This window comes from Acipenser ruthenus, chromosome 8 (assembly GCF_902713425.1).
Source record: "Acipenser ruthenus chromosome 8, fAciRut3.2 maternal haplotype, whole genome shotgun sequence".
Lineage (NCBI taxonomy): Eukaryota > Metazoa > Chordata > Actinopteri > Acipenseriformes > Acipenseridae > Acipenser > Acipenser ruthenus.
Window position 1 is genome coordinate 15919436 of NC_081196.1, and position 15603 is coordinate 15935038.

At 38.9% G+C, this 15603-nt stretch overlaps 1 protein-coding gene across 4 annotated transcripts in view; it reads right to left on the reverse strand.

The window, feature by feature from the left end:
- Positions 1-12231, reverse strand: part of LOC131696619 (spartin-like) — a 15887-nt gene extending 3656 nt beyond the window's left edge. The window contains exons 1-9 of one of the 4 annotated variants that reach the window (XM_059028601.1): positions 11789-11878; positions 9714-10496; positions 7655-7852; positions 7332-7367; positions 3478-3607; positions 2575-2769; positions 2321-2479; positions 2122-2212; positions 881-968 (exon numbers count right to left, since the gene is read on the reverse strand). In XM_059028601.1, coding sequence (XP_058884584.1) covers positions 947-968; positions 2122-2212; positions 2321-2479; positions 2575-2769; positions 3478-3607; positions 7332-7367; positions 7655-7852; positions 9714-10496; positions 11789-11869 — 1695 coding nt within the window. In that variant the 5' untranslated portion in view covers positions 11870-11878 and the 3' untranslated portion in view covers positions 881-946. Of the gene's footprint in view, positions 1-880; positions 969-2121; positions 2213-2320; positions 2480-2574; positions 2770-3477; positions 3608-7331; positions 7368-7654; positions 7853-9713; positions 10497-11788; positions 11879-11918 lie in introns of those variants that run through there. The other 3 variants (XM_059028600.1, XM_059028598.1, XM_059028599.1) reach the window with 3 other exon arrangements.
- Positions 12232-15603: the final 3372 nt, after the last annotated feature.

A 15603-nucleotide genomic window follows, 5' to 3' on the forward strand; every position in this document is an offset into this window, starting at 1 on the left:
TTAATCTTGCCTCTTCAAAGTGTTGAGTAAGTTGTGTAAATCAAAAGGAAAAAAAATCCCATTTAAATGCATCAAAATTTCAGGTTGTAACACAACAAACTGAAAACGTCCAAGGGAGGTGCATACTTACTATAGGCACTGTATATCTCACCCAGTGCTGAAAGGGTAACTGAATATCATTTTTTTAAATGCTTTATTTGAAGATGTAAAATCTGCCTATTAATTCTCTTGAACTGTATTATAATTACACACAATTGAGAAACTGAAGAAAACACATAAAACAGAGCTTTATAATGATAGTTGAAATCTGCAGTACAAGAATACAGCCCTGCTCTTCCTCTCCTGTCCCCGCCCCACTCACTGTATATCCACACACCAAATAGAAGGGATCAGTTTAACCCAGATGTCTGTACTAATGTCTGTTTCCATTGCAGTTGATACTAAAATAGTGCAGAGCTTGGGGTGATCTGCAGATAGCATTGTACTAGCTAGAAATAAAAACTTAGTTGAGAACCAAGGACTACATTCTCGAGTTCGTTGCAATTGACCAAAGTCCTTTGGCCTGTTAATGCTGTGTTCACATTGGATCAGAAGTACAAAAGGCACAGCATATGCCATCTGAACAGTTTGAGGCAGCACAAGAGGAGAGGCAGCCCATTCTGTTGGTGGAATTTCCAGAACATGTTTTTCTGATGATGCTTTTAATTTTTTTTATTTACGAAATTAAATATTTGTTGAGTGTCTACACTGGCTGTTCGACCCCCTCCTACTTTGCATGTTGGTTTTTAAAATAATAAAACTACAGTAACGAGAAGCTTTGGTTAGTCCTGTAACTACTCGTGCACATGGTTAGTTTGACAGGCAATGAACTACAAGCATGTTTTCCTGAAGTGATTTATTTATTTGCATCCGTGTTGATACTGCCAGCTGGCATAACAACACACATTCAAGTCTGCAGACCCCTGTATCTGGGGGGGACAAAAAAAAAAAAAATTCCATTGAACATTTTATAAATCAGCTGAAATAAGGAATTATGGAGTTAACTCTTTTAAAAAAGTTACTCCTTAAACACATTTTTATTTTTTAAAGTTAAGCCAAAAAGTGAAATGGTTGCAGATATGTCAGTGTTTATATATGCACTGCTCTATTGTCATTTTGATATTTGTAAATACAAGTTACTGCCCCTTTGTTCTAGAGCCATGTTATAGACAGTATTTACAAATCAGTGACCACCACCGAATTCCACTTTAAAACAAAATCTTTGGAAACTGATACATTTCAACAGGAAGAAAAAGCGATGTGTCTTATTTTATATTTGATTTAAAAAAAAAAAAAAAAAGAAATTGTAAAAATTATAGTATAACAAACCTGACTAATTTTCTTTCAATCTTAAAAGGCAATGTTACATAATCCACTGCATATATTCAACATCTTATATTAGGATTATTGTATATAAATAGAAAAACAGTATAAATGCCGTACGAGGTGTTTCACAAATCCAAGAGCATAGAGACATCACTTAACAACATTCTAGGCATCTAGATTAACAACAGCTCTGACCTCAGCATCTATAAAAACTATTTCTAGGTGTTCATTAAAAATATTAATAAGGGCCACTGTGCCACAGTACAAGAGCTCAAGGCCAAGAATGCCAAAAGCCACAGAAATGTTGTATTCTTATTTATTTCTTAGCAGACGCACTTAACACCTCCCCCCCCCACCACTCCCAATGTTCTTGGAAATATGAAACATCCTGCACATGTAATTTAGCAAAGCAGAAGTATTAAAACTAGGGGGGCACCTGAAAAAAAGAAAATAAATCTAGCACCAATGCATGTACAAGCCCTTGTGCATGATTACAAGGCACGTTGAATATCTTGTGATCTAGACTTTTTGGAGCATACTACAGTGAATACTGGAGACATGTAATATACAAGGGATGTAACTCACAGCTTCTCAGCAATGCATGTTATACACAGGGCACTTGTCAAATTCAAAGAATTACAGTACTGTGGTTTTTGACATTTTTTTTGTTCCAATTCACTAGAAAATCAAGGTCATAGAAATGTTTTAATTGCATATAAAATGTAGTGTAGAAATACTAAAGAGACTGCCACTTACTTGTGTTTCACAGTATGTACAGTCTCTGATGCTACACTTTTAGCTATGCTCTTTGCTGCCACCTCCAAGCCTGTCCACACTGTTGCAAACCCTAGACATGAAATAAAAATAATATTTTGTTAATTTTTACAAACATACTTACAGAACTGCCAAACACAACTAAATGTTATGAGTAAACTGAACAGCTGTGAAGACGAACCCTGCATGCCACTGGCTGCCACCACCATGGCTCCACCCATATTCGACTTCCCGTCCTTGTCTCTCTTCATAGACTCTGGAATCAGTTTGCTGCCGTGTTTCTTCACATGAGGGGCCAGTTCCTTTCCCACACAGCTGGCCACAGAGCATACTCCATCAACTAGGAGAGAGTATCCCACCATGAGCCCAGGCCTCCGGGTGAAAACACATGCATTATTGCATTGCCCCGTCTGGAACAGCAAAGATAAAGCTTACCTAGAAACTGGCTGACCTTCACTGCCCCTCCGGTTGCTTGCTTTGCTACATGCAGGCTCTTGGCCATGGTAGGGCTGACATGGGCTGGTTTGTCTTCAGGGCTGATGTGTTCTCTCAGCTTCGAAGCACCTTTGTGGATGGCTTTTCCAGTGAACTCTGCACCTTTAACCAGACCCCAACTAAGCCACGAAGCACCTAAAACAGAAGACACACTATATTTTGATCCCTTTGTTATTCTGAGGTGGGAGGGATTCTAATCATTAAAGAATTGAAGCTATACTGAAATAGGGCTATAAGCTTGTGTTGGATGGTCCCAGCAGTATATCTTGTGGTATAATTTGCAAAGTCAAGGACTGTATATAGCGTACATCTCCATAGTAGGTGCATTTTATGCCAGCATCCATTGATTCACAGGGAGAGGGATTTCCTATATAAACACTACAGGATGATCTGTGATAAGTGGCTCCCAATGAAACAAGCTGAATTAAGATCTATGTTAGGTACAGTGATCATCATTCCTTTTTATACACAATCGGGCCAAAATCATAAAACAAGTTTTAGTCTTAGCCTTGTCTACATTCTGTTTTAAAAACTGAAAAATCTAATACATTTAATTTAATAGCAGGGCTTGTTAAAGTATTGCTTTACCTTCAGTCTCGTGTGACCTGCATTTGTACCTGGAAAATGTGTCCGCCAGTCCCTTTTAGCCAGACAAGCTTAACCTTACGAGTGTGCGATTTATTTTCTTCCCTGCCCCACGAGGAAGCGAAGGGGGACAGTGCTCGAACTGACAGGAGGAACGCAGGCAAATTGTTTGCCAACTGAAGTCACTAAATCTTACATGTTAATTAAAAGTCCAAATCGACACAAAGTCAATCAAAGCTTTTCAATTGAATCTCTCACCAGTGAGAATTCCATGGGCTACTTTTTCACTCCACTCTGGCAAGGCCTCTTTATCCTCAGTTTCCGCCTCAGGACCAGCAAGGGGAATCCTCTGGCTCAGGTTAATTGAGTCCGATGCTGCTTCTGCAGGCTTTTGAATGCAGGATATAGTTTACAAAAAATAAATAAAAAATACAAAATAAAAATGAAGAAATGGCTAGCATGAATACAGCTTTGTTAAGTCTCAATCAACATATTACATTACTTGAAGCGCAAAGGGTTTTCGGAAGGATTCAAATCAGGTTTATTTTAAAATTAGATTTGTCTGTAAAGCCACATATAACCAAAAACTGTTGGTATGCTGTAATCTGAGCTAGGCTTCTAAAGCTGGGTATGTACTGTAGGTAGGAGACAATACATTATTTTTCTTAACTTAATGTATCTGTTAAAACAGCTTGCTGGTAGGAAGAAAATGATTTCGGTTTTGAAAACTGTACCGGGAGAAACTGTCTTAATAGGTTGTAAAAAAAACACCTAGAGTTCATGAAAAAAATATTGGGGTAGGTGTGGATATTACAGTGAGGGAGGATTATAGCAAATTACAGGATATTAATGTATATTTTTTCAAATGGATATCATATGATGCAAAGTTGTTATGGTTTAAAAAAAAGAAAAAACATACTCTGAATACAAATGCAAAGAATTGCCCATGTCAACATAATGCTTCGGTATTGCAATTGAAACCCAGCTTTTGTTAAGATGAAGCAGGTATTTCCTTTCAACTACTGTTACATATTGATAACTGACACTTGGCTGCAGTCACACTGCTTTCTGGGCTGGACACTGGTCAAGTCACCCTTGATTAGCTGACAATGCTCGCCTTGTCTTGGACATTGGCAGCACAATGCTAGACTGTTCAGACAAATAACAAGCATGTCAGTGACAGTCATCTACCGCCATGGCTGTATATTCAAAATTAGAGCCATCAATCACATAAAAAACGAGATCGGCAAGACCCAGAGTATATCCACTGTACATACAAATGTAAGTTTGACAAAATGTACAGATGCCTTCATATACTGCACTTCCACATTCTGATACTCTCCTTAGCTTATGCTTAAGTATGTTCCACCACAATTAAACAAGTGCTGCTCTAGATACATTGGGATTTGAATTCTATCAAAATGTGGCAAAGGTTGTCTCAAAATAAATAAATAAAATAAAATAAATAAATACAAATAAAAAAGCGTGACAAAAAGACTGTCATGTGGTAGTTTAGCACCAATTTTCTAAGCAAGGTACATTCAGCCAAGTGGGGCAATCGGCATACAGGCTGTAAACCCATAGAAAGATATGTAAAAATACTTTATCATGCTAGCTTCAAGTTGATGACACCCAACACCAGTTTAAATTATTAAAGTGCAAAATACACAAATGCAGCACGTTCTGATGTGCCACTTCAGCACGGAGTCACTCATTTGATGTCATGCGATTACCAAGCTCATTAACACTCGGAGACAATGGATAGAACCCCTCCGCGTTTGTTTCGGAACCCTTTAAACATGCCAGAAATAAATGGTACAGAGCACCAGATGAAGTAGTTCTACTGTATTAACAGGAGGCTTTTGGGGGGTTTACTCTGACTTTCACACTGAAAAGGAACCACAATCCAGTTAATCCAATGATTAGGCGATCAATGTTGCCAGTAAATTGTACAACTATAAACTACACTTTTGCTGTATAAGCCCTTTACTAATTCACTGTTTTAAAATTGTGACTATGTGCATGCCAGGAATTACTTTATTGCCTTGTGTAAACAGCACTGGCCTTACTATGGGAAATGCAAACTGTGCATTGTCATCAAGCAGATTAAAAAACAAACAATGAGGTCAAAACAGACAAAAAAAAAATGCATCCAACCCAGTTCACACTTTGCTTAGTAGGCCAACACAAACCGACACCCAGGGGAAATGTTAATTGTTTAAAAATTAGGTCCTCAAAAAGGGCATTTTACCTCCTTCTATATACATTCTCACCAGAAGTTACACAAAGCTCTTTTGCAGGTACACAACACCTGTGCAGGAACCCTTTTCTCCATCACATGTAGTTTATGCATCAACCACAAACGGAGGACACACTTGCGTTAGATCTGGTACGTAGGTGTACTCCTATTCTCACAGTGCCCTCTGCTCTCCATTCTATCTGCTATCAGTTTGCATTCTTCACACGCAAAAAACAATATCTAAACATAATCTCCCCACCTCTGAAATATCAACCAGTATTTTTACTTGTACTTGGTAAGACCATTATCTTCCGATTGTCAGCACCCAGCTCTTGTAATCCTAAAGCGTGAGACGATTTAGCTGATAAGTAAGCTCACATGCAAATCTATGGCTGTGACAGGGGATTGGATTCAGTCAGACGACCGGTTTAGCACTGGTTCCAAACACAGAAACAAAAAGAAGTGGTCCAGTCTTGAGTACACTCAATTCCAGAACCATGTTTTGATACTGGAAAAATGTATTATTTCAGGGGTGTACCGAGTAACTGACATGCCAGGGCATGGGTATTAGCAATCAGCATCTAGGCTATGATGTTGCTTAGTTGGCTTGAAATATTTATACGCCTTTGAAAAAACAGTGGGTCATATTCATAAAGCATGTTTATGTAATGTTTCTTTAGATATGGCTAATAGCTACTGTACATGTGTCCAGTATTGATACAATTTCAATGAATTAAAACATTCATTTCACAAAACTCCTTAAACGCTTTTAGCTAGACAGCTGACTAAATGTGACAGGCACAGTTTCACTACAGTATCTTAATGCAAAAACAAGCATGGAGTCACCTGCTGCACTGGTCACGTTAATTACTGCTTTCCACTAACATCCAAGAAGAAAAAAATGGACAGCATATATGTGACTGAAATCTGACTTAAGACTAAGACTTATTTATATAATGTTTCAATATTTCAATTAGTCATCTACATTTTAAAAGACGTTTAGATACTTAAGCCAAAAAGCTTAATGAATACAAGACCAAAAAACAACCACAGGTTTTAACCGCTGTTAAAAGCTTGATAAACATGCTTTATAAAATACATAGATTTCTTTACAATACAATGAGGCTTTAACACCTCATTTTGTTAGCATTCAAAGTAACGTGTTACTGGTTTAGTTTAAAAGGGAGGATTCCTTCATGTGTTTTGCTGACCAACTTTTCCCTTCCTTGAATTTTGAAACTCTGCTGCTGCTTTTTGAGGGCTGCATTCTTCTGTCCAGTAAAGTCCCTATGGAGGTAGATTACTGTCCCACTACTGTGAAGAATAGCTGCTATTTAGCTTTGACAGAAAATATGACGCTGCATTTAAAACAATAAAATAGTAAACATGTTCAACTTTTTTTTCTTCAAAATGTTTTAAGTCTTCATTAGATGTAAACTGAAGTTTAAGTGAACAAATGTTTTAACAAATCATTTCTAACACAGGTAAGGGTGATTTGGTGAAAAATTAATTGTAAAATACTGGTGTTTATTTTTTTTGGCATATTATGCTGTGCATAAATATCTGCACACAGTTATAGTAATTGTTTTGGTACTTTTTTTAAAGCTGTTACAATAGCTTCACCCTAATTACAATTTAATTTAAATGCCAAATTTCAATGAATTAACACCCTAAAGGTTAAAATCCCTTTAAGTCAGATTCTAGCAGAATCTGAAAGTAAATTAGTACCCATGTGTCAGGTTTACTAAAACAAAGGTAAACTAATTTAGGTATGCAAAACATATTATTAGGAGTCCTTCCCTTTAAATAAAATTTAAAAAAATAATAAAATACAATTAAAACAATGAAGATGTGTTCCATTGCATTCAAGTACCTTTTTAACCATTCCTTTTAAACTTCCATCTGAAATCTACAAAGACACACAGATTAGTTACTTGGTGGATGAGATCTGGAGGAAAACACATTTTAATACAATGTTCTCTAGATAGCTGCACAGATTTACATGTGACATACAGGCAGCTGGACAGCCTCCATATACCCCTAGATTACAATACTCATTATGCAAAAGAATGCCCTGTGAAAGATTCAGCACTTTTGGATAAGCAGCTCTGTAGACAACAAAACTTCCAACACAATTGTGATGAACACTGGCAACCGAAACAGAACAAAAGAAACAAACACTCTTCCAATGGCTACCTGAACCCTCAAGTCTGTCAACTGTGACAACAGGTCCTGAAAGAGCGCTCTCTCTGTGTCTGGCAGTTCTGAGGACAGGACCACTCCAACGTAGGACCCTGGCGTCTGTGCCATCACGTCAGGGAACATATAGACTCCTGTGTTACACAGCAGGACCGGGGAGGCTGTAGACATCAGAGGGTAGAGCCAATCGCAAACCTGTTCAATGAAGAACAAACAGTTCAGGTCCCATCAGTATTAAAAGACTAAACACCACACTAACTCTAATCTGTATGATACACAGCTACTTTATCTCCAATTCTCTCAATAAGTTGACAGCATTGTGCTATGGGTGACAATATATAACAAAGGTTATTAAAGACCCAATAAACTAATAGACTGCACATTAGCAAATACAACTTTTACGTATGTATTTTAAATATTTGTTTTAAACTTTCTGGCGGTAAAAAGAGATGGTGTATTTGACTGCTGAGATAAACATGGGTTTTTCATGCAAGTATTTTCAAAATGTAACCAGTTATTCAAATACCCTTTACATTTTGAGCTGACTGTAAAACAAATTTCACGTGCAACTCAAAATGAAATTAAAGCAACATTAAAAGGCATACTACTGTTTTTTTTTTTGGTTTTTTTTTTAAATTGTATTTGGGTTATGATTGTTGCAATCATAAGGCCAATATAATGTGTTTCTTTGTCATCCACAGGATTTGCTTTTCCACTGAATTTGGACGAACTCTATGGGATCCAGCTCCAATAAAAGGAATGATGAATCTAGAGAATGGCAAGAAACACAATAGAGAAGGTTGATGTTTGCCAGAATAGTGTTTCACCAAACTGCACCACTGTATTTCAATATATTTAAAAAGGTTGCTTCCTTATACTATCAGCTCTGTAGGTACTTCCAACAAAACAGTAACCCCAGCAAAGTAGGGGAAAGAGCAAGCAACTGCGCAATCAAAAGGACATTTTGCCATGAACTATAAACAGACAAAGGTCCCAGGGGCATTATTGCAGCATAATACTGCTCCATAAATAGAGTGTCAATTACCAGGATGTAGTAAAGCTGGAGTTTACAGTTTTATTTTCTAATTATTTTATCATTTCTTCCGTATTCTTAAACATTTTTTTCCGTCTGTCTGTGGTTGACAGACCTTGTAAAAAACAAGGTTTACAATAAATGTTCCTATCCTTATTTACTCACTATATCTGCCTTCCCCTTTCCATGTTGGTCTGCAGGTATTACAGTGAAAATAATCGTGCCACTCAACTGTTCCAGTGCATTTTGTTTGAGGATGGAGAAGCATATCTTAAGTGGAATCTTTATTTTCTGGACAGAGTTATTTGTTTAGTATTGAGACCTGAATAGATACAGACTTGGATTATGCAGGAATGTGTATAAATACTATCAGCAGTCACAAAAACACTGCTGCAACATGGAAAAAATGAACCACATTAGTCCCAACAGAGCAGTGTTATATGCATTCTTCAGCTCACACAGCAGCTCCTGTTATGAACAAAAGTCCACTGATGTTTATCTAAATTGATTTACAACAGATCAAATTATTCTGGGCTGGGCTTGCAAGCCCCACCCCCCCTTATTTCAAGTAAATCGGGTACTAGGACAGTAAAAGCAACCATCAAGTTATACGGCAAAAGACTGCTGTAAGGTTACAGCTAATTACATAAATCCAGTTTTTAAAAAAGCACATCTTATAGCAAGTATGTATTTAAGACATCTGGTACTATATACTGTCAGTATGCATTTCAGACAGTGTGTTGCAATTGCACTTTCGAGGTCAAGAACAAGTCAGGCATTAATGAAAGCTGATTGGTTATCAAATGGAACGATAGCACTAAAAGTCTCTGGGTGAAATGACTTGGGAAGTTGAACAGACTACCTAAAAAGGAAGGCATTCAAATCTTTCTTTAACTTAGACTTTTTTTAATGAAAATGTGAATCTGCTATAAAATGGGTTTATTTAAGAACTGCAAAGCTGTACCATACTGAGTATAATACAAATAAATCAACAAAACAAAATCAGGAGGAGGGATCGCCTACCTGCAGGAAGGCCGGAGGCTGGTTGGCTGCTCGAACAGAGTCTGTGCTAGTGAACTTGATGATGCGGAGGTACCCTGGGTAGGAGGGGGCCGTCACATGCCCCTCAGAAGTCACAAAGAAGATCTGCACCCCCCTCTGGATCAGCAGCAGCTCCTCACCATCCGCCCCGAGATTCTCCATGGGCGGTGGCCGGTTGTTCTGGCTATAAAAATCACCCCCCACCATCGACAGCTCCCCACCGTCTGTCCCATAAGACAAGGTGTAATGGCCCTCAGCTGCTTGGGGCGAGTAGGCTGGCGGAAGCTCGCTGGGTACCTTGCTCCCTCCTGCACCGGGTGGATCACCTTCTGGAAAGAGAACCTTAGGGGGCACAGGTCTTGTGGGTTTTTCCTTTGAAGGCAGGGCTGGATACAAAATCTCAGAGCTGCTGCCGTTAGCAGCACAGGAACCTGGGATTCCATTAGATGAGCCAGCAGCTGCTGCGGCTTCTCCGGTCTCCAGGATTCGAAGCCGGGTGCTGATGTTGTTCAGGGTCTCCTGCATCTTCTCCTGCATCTCTCTTGCGGACTCCCAGGCAGGCCCTGTGTTTTCTGGCCCTTGGGAAGGGATGCTAACCCCCCTCAGCAATTGCTGCCGCCCCTGCCTGTACAGATCAATGGCCTGTTCCTTGCGACCAGCCTCATCCTCCGACAGCCCCTTGTTGATGAGCGTGAAGGCTTTCTTGTACACGTCTCTGATGGTGTGCCTTGCATCTTCAAATGCTTCAGGATTCACTTTTTCCATCTGTAACAACAACGTTTTTGATATTTCAAAATAGTTGCCTAAATGCAACTAGTAGTCCCAAGTACAGCATTCAGTTTATTTAGAAGAACATGTCAGAATTACGTTTCAGAAATAGTCATGCTGAAATAAACAGCTCTTCAGCCAAATCAAACTGTATTTAAGTGTGCTTACTGTGTTGACAAACTCACCAAAAAACATATATCATCATTATAGCACATGTATTAGGCTTTCTGTTTCTTCCCTCTCTAGTAACAATTGGGATGAAAAAACTATTGCATAGCAGTTTCATCCATTCCAGGTTTTGATTAGCCACAGTGTACAGGTAACAAGCTCAGGTGTGCTCTGCTAAAGTAAAAGCAGGAATCGACAAAGCTGCTATGCAATTGGAGTCTTATTTCCCCCTATACATCAAATTCCTGTCAGCTTCAGACACAGACGTCTATTAATCTCATTATCAAAATGTAAATAAACCTGTGGCACACGCTTGTGTAACGGGTCTGTCCATCACATGACTAATTCTTTTGTAATGGAGATCAGCCTTCACAAAGCAAATCGCCTCCAACTATTTATTTAAAAAGATACTTTTACAAGACGCATCTTGATTAGCCGGTGCACACAGAAGTTTCCCAAGGAAATCAAAACCAAAATTCCACCTGGAGAAAACATAAGGCTAACGATTACCATCCCAAACTTCTCTTAAGTAATTCTAATTAGTGATCACAGTCAGTTATGCCTTTATTTATTTTTTTAAGATAAACTCCCCTTATAAATGTCTTACTGGGTCAAAGGACAAACCGTTTCACCGTCTTCTCATGTCGCATGTGATTTATGTATAACTCAAAATCTAAATCAAAAGCAAATAACTAGTTCCACTGCACCATATGGTCGATTTGTAGCTATAAAAATGAGAAATTTCACGCTGTTTAAAAACAGCTTCAACAACTCTGGTAAACTTTAGAACTGAAAAATCCTACCAATTCTCACAACGTTGCAACTAAACAGATGAACGGACATGGATTATATATCAGTAATAATTATTAGAACACTGTGGACAGTTTAAAAACACAACACAATCCAAATCCTTGTATTAGGGCCTACAATTTAGTGCAAAGTAGCTCTAGACAACAGAGTCTGGACATGTCTGCAGTATCTTAAATACGTATGCTGCATACCCAGCAATATAGCTATATGCTTGCATATTCCAGTGATAAATCCTAAAGTTAGTTTATTTAAAAAAAAATAAAAAAGTCTCGGTGTTTATCTGCAAAAGTCATCAGCAAAAAAATGGTTACCATCAAATCAACAGCGAAAAAAAATGGTTTTCTTTCTGAATTCAAATAATTCACTATTCTTGGATGCAGAACCGACAACATACTGAAATAGTCCACAATCTCCATCATATGCAGAACCCGGTTCTCTTACCTTAATAAGATATGTAGTTGATTGTGTGGATGAATCTTTAATGAATCCAGATACCTGTTGATATTGCTGTTAGTTTACCAAATGAAAGTGAAAAGTAAACTGTCACGTGTCCTGACTGTCCCAACTCCAGTTTGCAATGCTTTAATCAATATAACCCAACATTACACCGCTTTAAAGCAGGGCTTTTAAATAGTGAAACTAATTATCTTTCGTGCTCCTACGCTCTAATTACATGAGAGTGCTTATCCTGGCAGTCTGTACATCATGTGTCCAGATCACCTGCTCGTTTTTCAGAAGCTTCGAGCAGTACGGCAAGTTCAAAGTGCCAGAATGCTTTGGAATTACATTCCTCCTATTGAACACTAGAGGTCACTGTTTCCAACTAAATAAACAACTGCAGAACTTCAATATTTAATTGCCCAGGAAATAAATGATAGCGTCCCATAATCAGTTAAAGCCACACAGTAAGTGCAAGTACTTGATCAGTCTAACTTTACTGACAGGTTCTTGCGAGGTCTACAATAAAATTAACCTCAACCTCTCTAAATCTGGCCTCCTTTTCTTTCCCTCCTCTGATCTCTCTATCTCTGTTCCTCTGGAATCTACCACACTCTCTCCCTCCTCCTCAGCTAAGAACCTCGGAGTCACCCTGGACCCCTGCCTCTCTTATTCCCAGCACATCTCCACTCTGGCACGCACCTGCCGATTCTTCCTGAGCAACATACGAAGAATCCGACCCTTCCTCACCAACTACGCCACCCAGCTCCTGGTCCAGGCCCTGGTACTCTCCCGCCTAGACTACTGCAACTCCCTCCTGGCTGGCCTCCCTGCATCCGCCACCCGTCCGCTCCAGCTGACCCAGAACTCCGCTGCTCACCTGGTGTTCTCTATGCCTCGCTTCTCCCACGCAACTCCACTGCTCCGCTCACTCCACTGGCTCCTGATCACCGCTCGCATCCAGTTCAAGACTCTTGTACTAGCCTACAGATGCCTTGACCAGACTGCACCCAGCTACCTGCAGACCCTCATCTCTCCCTACACCCCCACTCGACCTCTCCGCTCCTCCTGCTCTAGAAGACTGGCTATACCTTCTTTACGCTCCCCTGCCTCCAGAGCCCACTCCTTCTCCACCCTCGCCCCGCAGTGGTGGAATGACCTTCCCACAGATTTCAGGACTGCCCAGTCTCTGACCACCTTTCGGCGCCTCCTCAAGACTCACCTCTTCAGACAGCACCTGTAGAACTCCTCTTTTTTCCCCCTGGACACTTATCACTCTTCCTTAAATGCGCTTTACTTGCTCTTATCTGCCCCCTATTTTTACTGCATTTAATCCTGTACTTTAGAATACTGTAATCTGTCAAGTGTTATTTAATCTGTAGTATTTTGTATTTAATTATATCCTGATGTAACTATCACTGACACTGTTATCTGCTCCGTTATTGAATCGTATTTTGTCATACTTGTACTTGCTAGAACCAAAGTCATTGTATTTATCTTGCTCTTAATTGTATTAATACTTGTACTGTGATCCTTGAAATGTATTTTTGTTTACGACTGTAAGTCTCCCTGGATAAGGGCGTCTGCTAAGAAATAAATAATAATAATAATAATAATTTGATGGGTTTGATAGCTTGACATAAAGCGCCAATTATATGCCTTCCATTTCATTTGAAAAGGAAATAGAAAAACACTTAACTTGAGTTGATGTTGTTTCACAAATTGGCATAGTATGCTTTGATCTGCTGTTTTTTCCCGCAAGGTTAAAAGGGACTCAGATTCTGGTCACAGTGGTTCCCTTGTTATCAAGCAGTTCTCCTCCTATGCTTCCCTAAAGCCATCCAAGTCCCCTTATATGCTTTCAGTCTCCACCTTCCCAATCAGTGATACACCTATCACAAGTTGGCAGATGTAGCTCTTTAGAAGGGATGGTTGAAAGCATCTATGTGGCTGACCTTATCAAGATGGCCACCATAAACCGGCCATAGACACTGATCTGTTCCATCTTGGCAAGGGAAGGAAGTTAATGGCTTTAGCGCCTCCGTCTGTTGGGAGGCTGAACTGCAAAACTAAATGTCCCTCACCCTGTTATAGGGGTTATAAAAGCGTAGCCTGTGAGCTAACTGGGGTGAGGAGTTGGCATTGGCGTTGATGTGAAGGCGAAGCTGCAGTCTGAGGAGGTGCTAAATCTGGGAACTGCAGCGACACCTGTGGCTACACCCAGACATTACAAGCCCCACTTTGCTTGGTACAGGAGTGGGAAGAGGTGGCAATGGAGGAGAGGCCAGCGAGAAGCCGACCAGCAGTTCCCCAAGCACAGCTCTGCGAGAGCAGCACCGAAAGCGGGAGAGCTAGTGTGGGTCTTAGGGTTAGGGTTAACAGACTGTTTTCTAACAATTTCAGTTTGTTTTTACATTGGGCTGAGCTTCAAAAGGCAAAACATCCCAGAAAACTGGAATTTTTTAATAAAGTGAATGCCTCACAAAGTTGGCTTTTCATCATAATTTATACATTTACAGTTAATCTGAAAAGTATCTATTTGTTTCCTGTTTAGTTTTCAGTGTGAAAGACTACTTCAAATTGCAGACACTTCCTCTCTGCAGAAAAAGTTCTATTGATTACAAAACATTATTGGAACTTTTGGCTCTGACCCTTGACAAGACGGGGAAAAAAATAAAAGCAGTTAAACTTAAAAGCAATTACAATGTGTCATTTTATCCAAAATAACTTCTGCGATTAATATTGAAAGAATTAGACCCACACAAACTCAGTATAGTGTTATGTCCTGGAATTAGTAAATAAGTCAAATTATAAAACATGTATGAAATTCAAACACCTTTTGAATAAATGTCATGCTATCCAGATATGTATTTGTACTCTGGTCATAAGAAAAGTGATTCATGTAGTTACAGTAATAAATTAAATTCAACTTAACATAACAGATCTCTTGTATATGTAAATACAAACAGCTTCTTAAAGCCACAGTGCTTGTGGTTATTGTTGCTTGGAGTAGAGTGATTCCTTTCTTTTATGTTACCACGTATCACAAACGATAGGTTTGTATACAGCCATCTGATACGTAATGTTAGACAAATATATCAACCTGTTACAAATGGTCCAGGGGCAGCAACCAACTGACGCCAGCAAACAAACAAATGATGCGCATAAACAAACAGTTGTACTGTGATCACCACCCTCAGTTTGGGTATGACGTCATAGGGCTTAGTAATGCTTGTATATTGAGCTGCTGCATGTGCTGTATGCATATTACAACATGATATCTCAGCCCTTGTTTGCCTTCCCTTTAAGCTGATTAATCATGAATTGGTTTCAGTTTGAGAATGTGTGTAAGTAGAACTCCTAATTGATCCACAATTGAATCTTAGAATAACTGCATCTTCATAAGATTTGTAATTATAATTAGGGTTTCTGGTTTAAAATACATGTATATAGAGAACCTATCACTATAGGTCCTACACTTGATTTAAGCAGTTTAAAATAAGTTTAAAGACGTATTTTTTTTATTATGGCTTTTAATGTATAATTTTGTAGTTGCTTGGTTGATGTTCTGTGTGGTATTTATGTATTATCATGTGTTTTTGTGTGTATCCTTGTACAGCACTTTGAGATTCTTGAAAAGAGCTTATAAATAAAATGTATTATTATTATTATTATTATTATTATTATT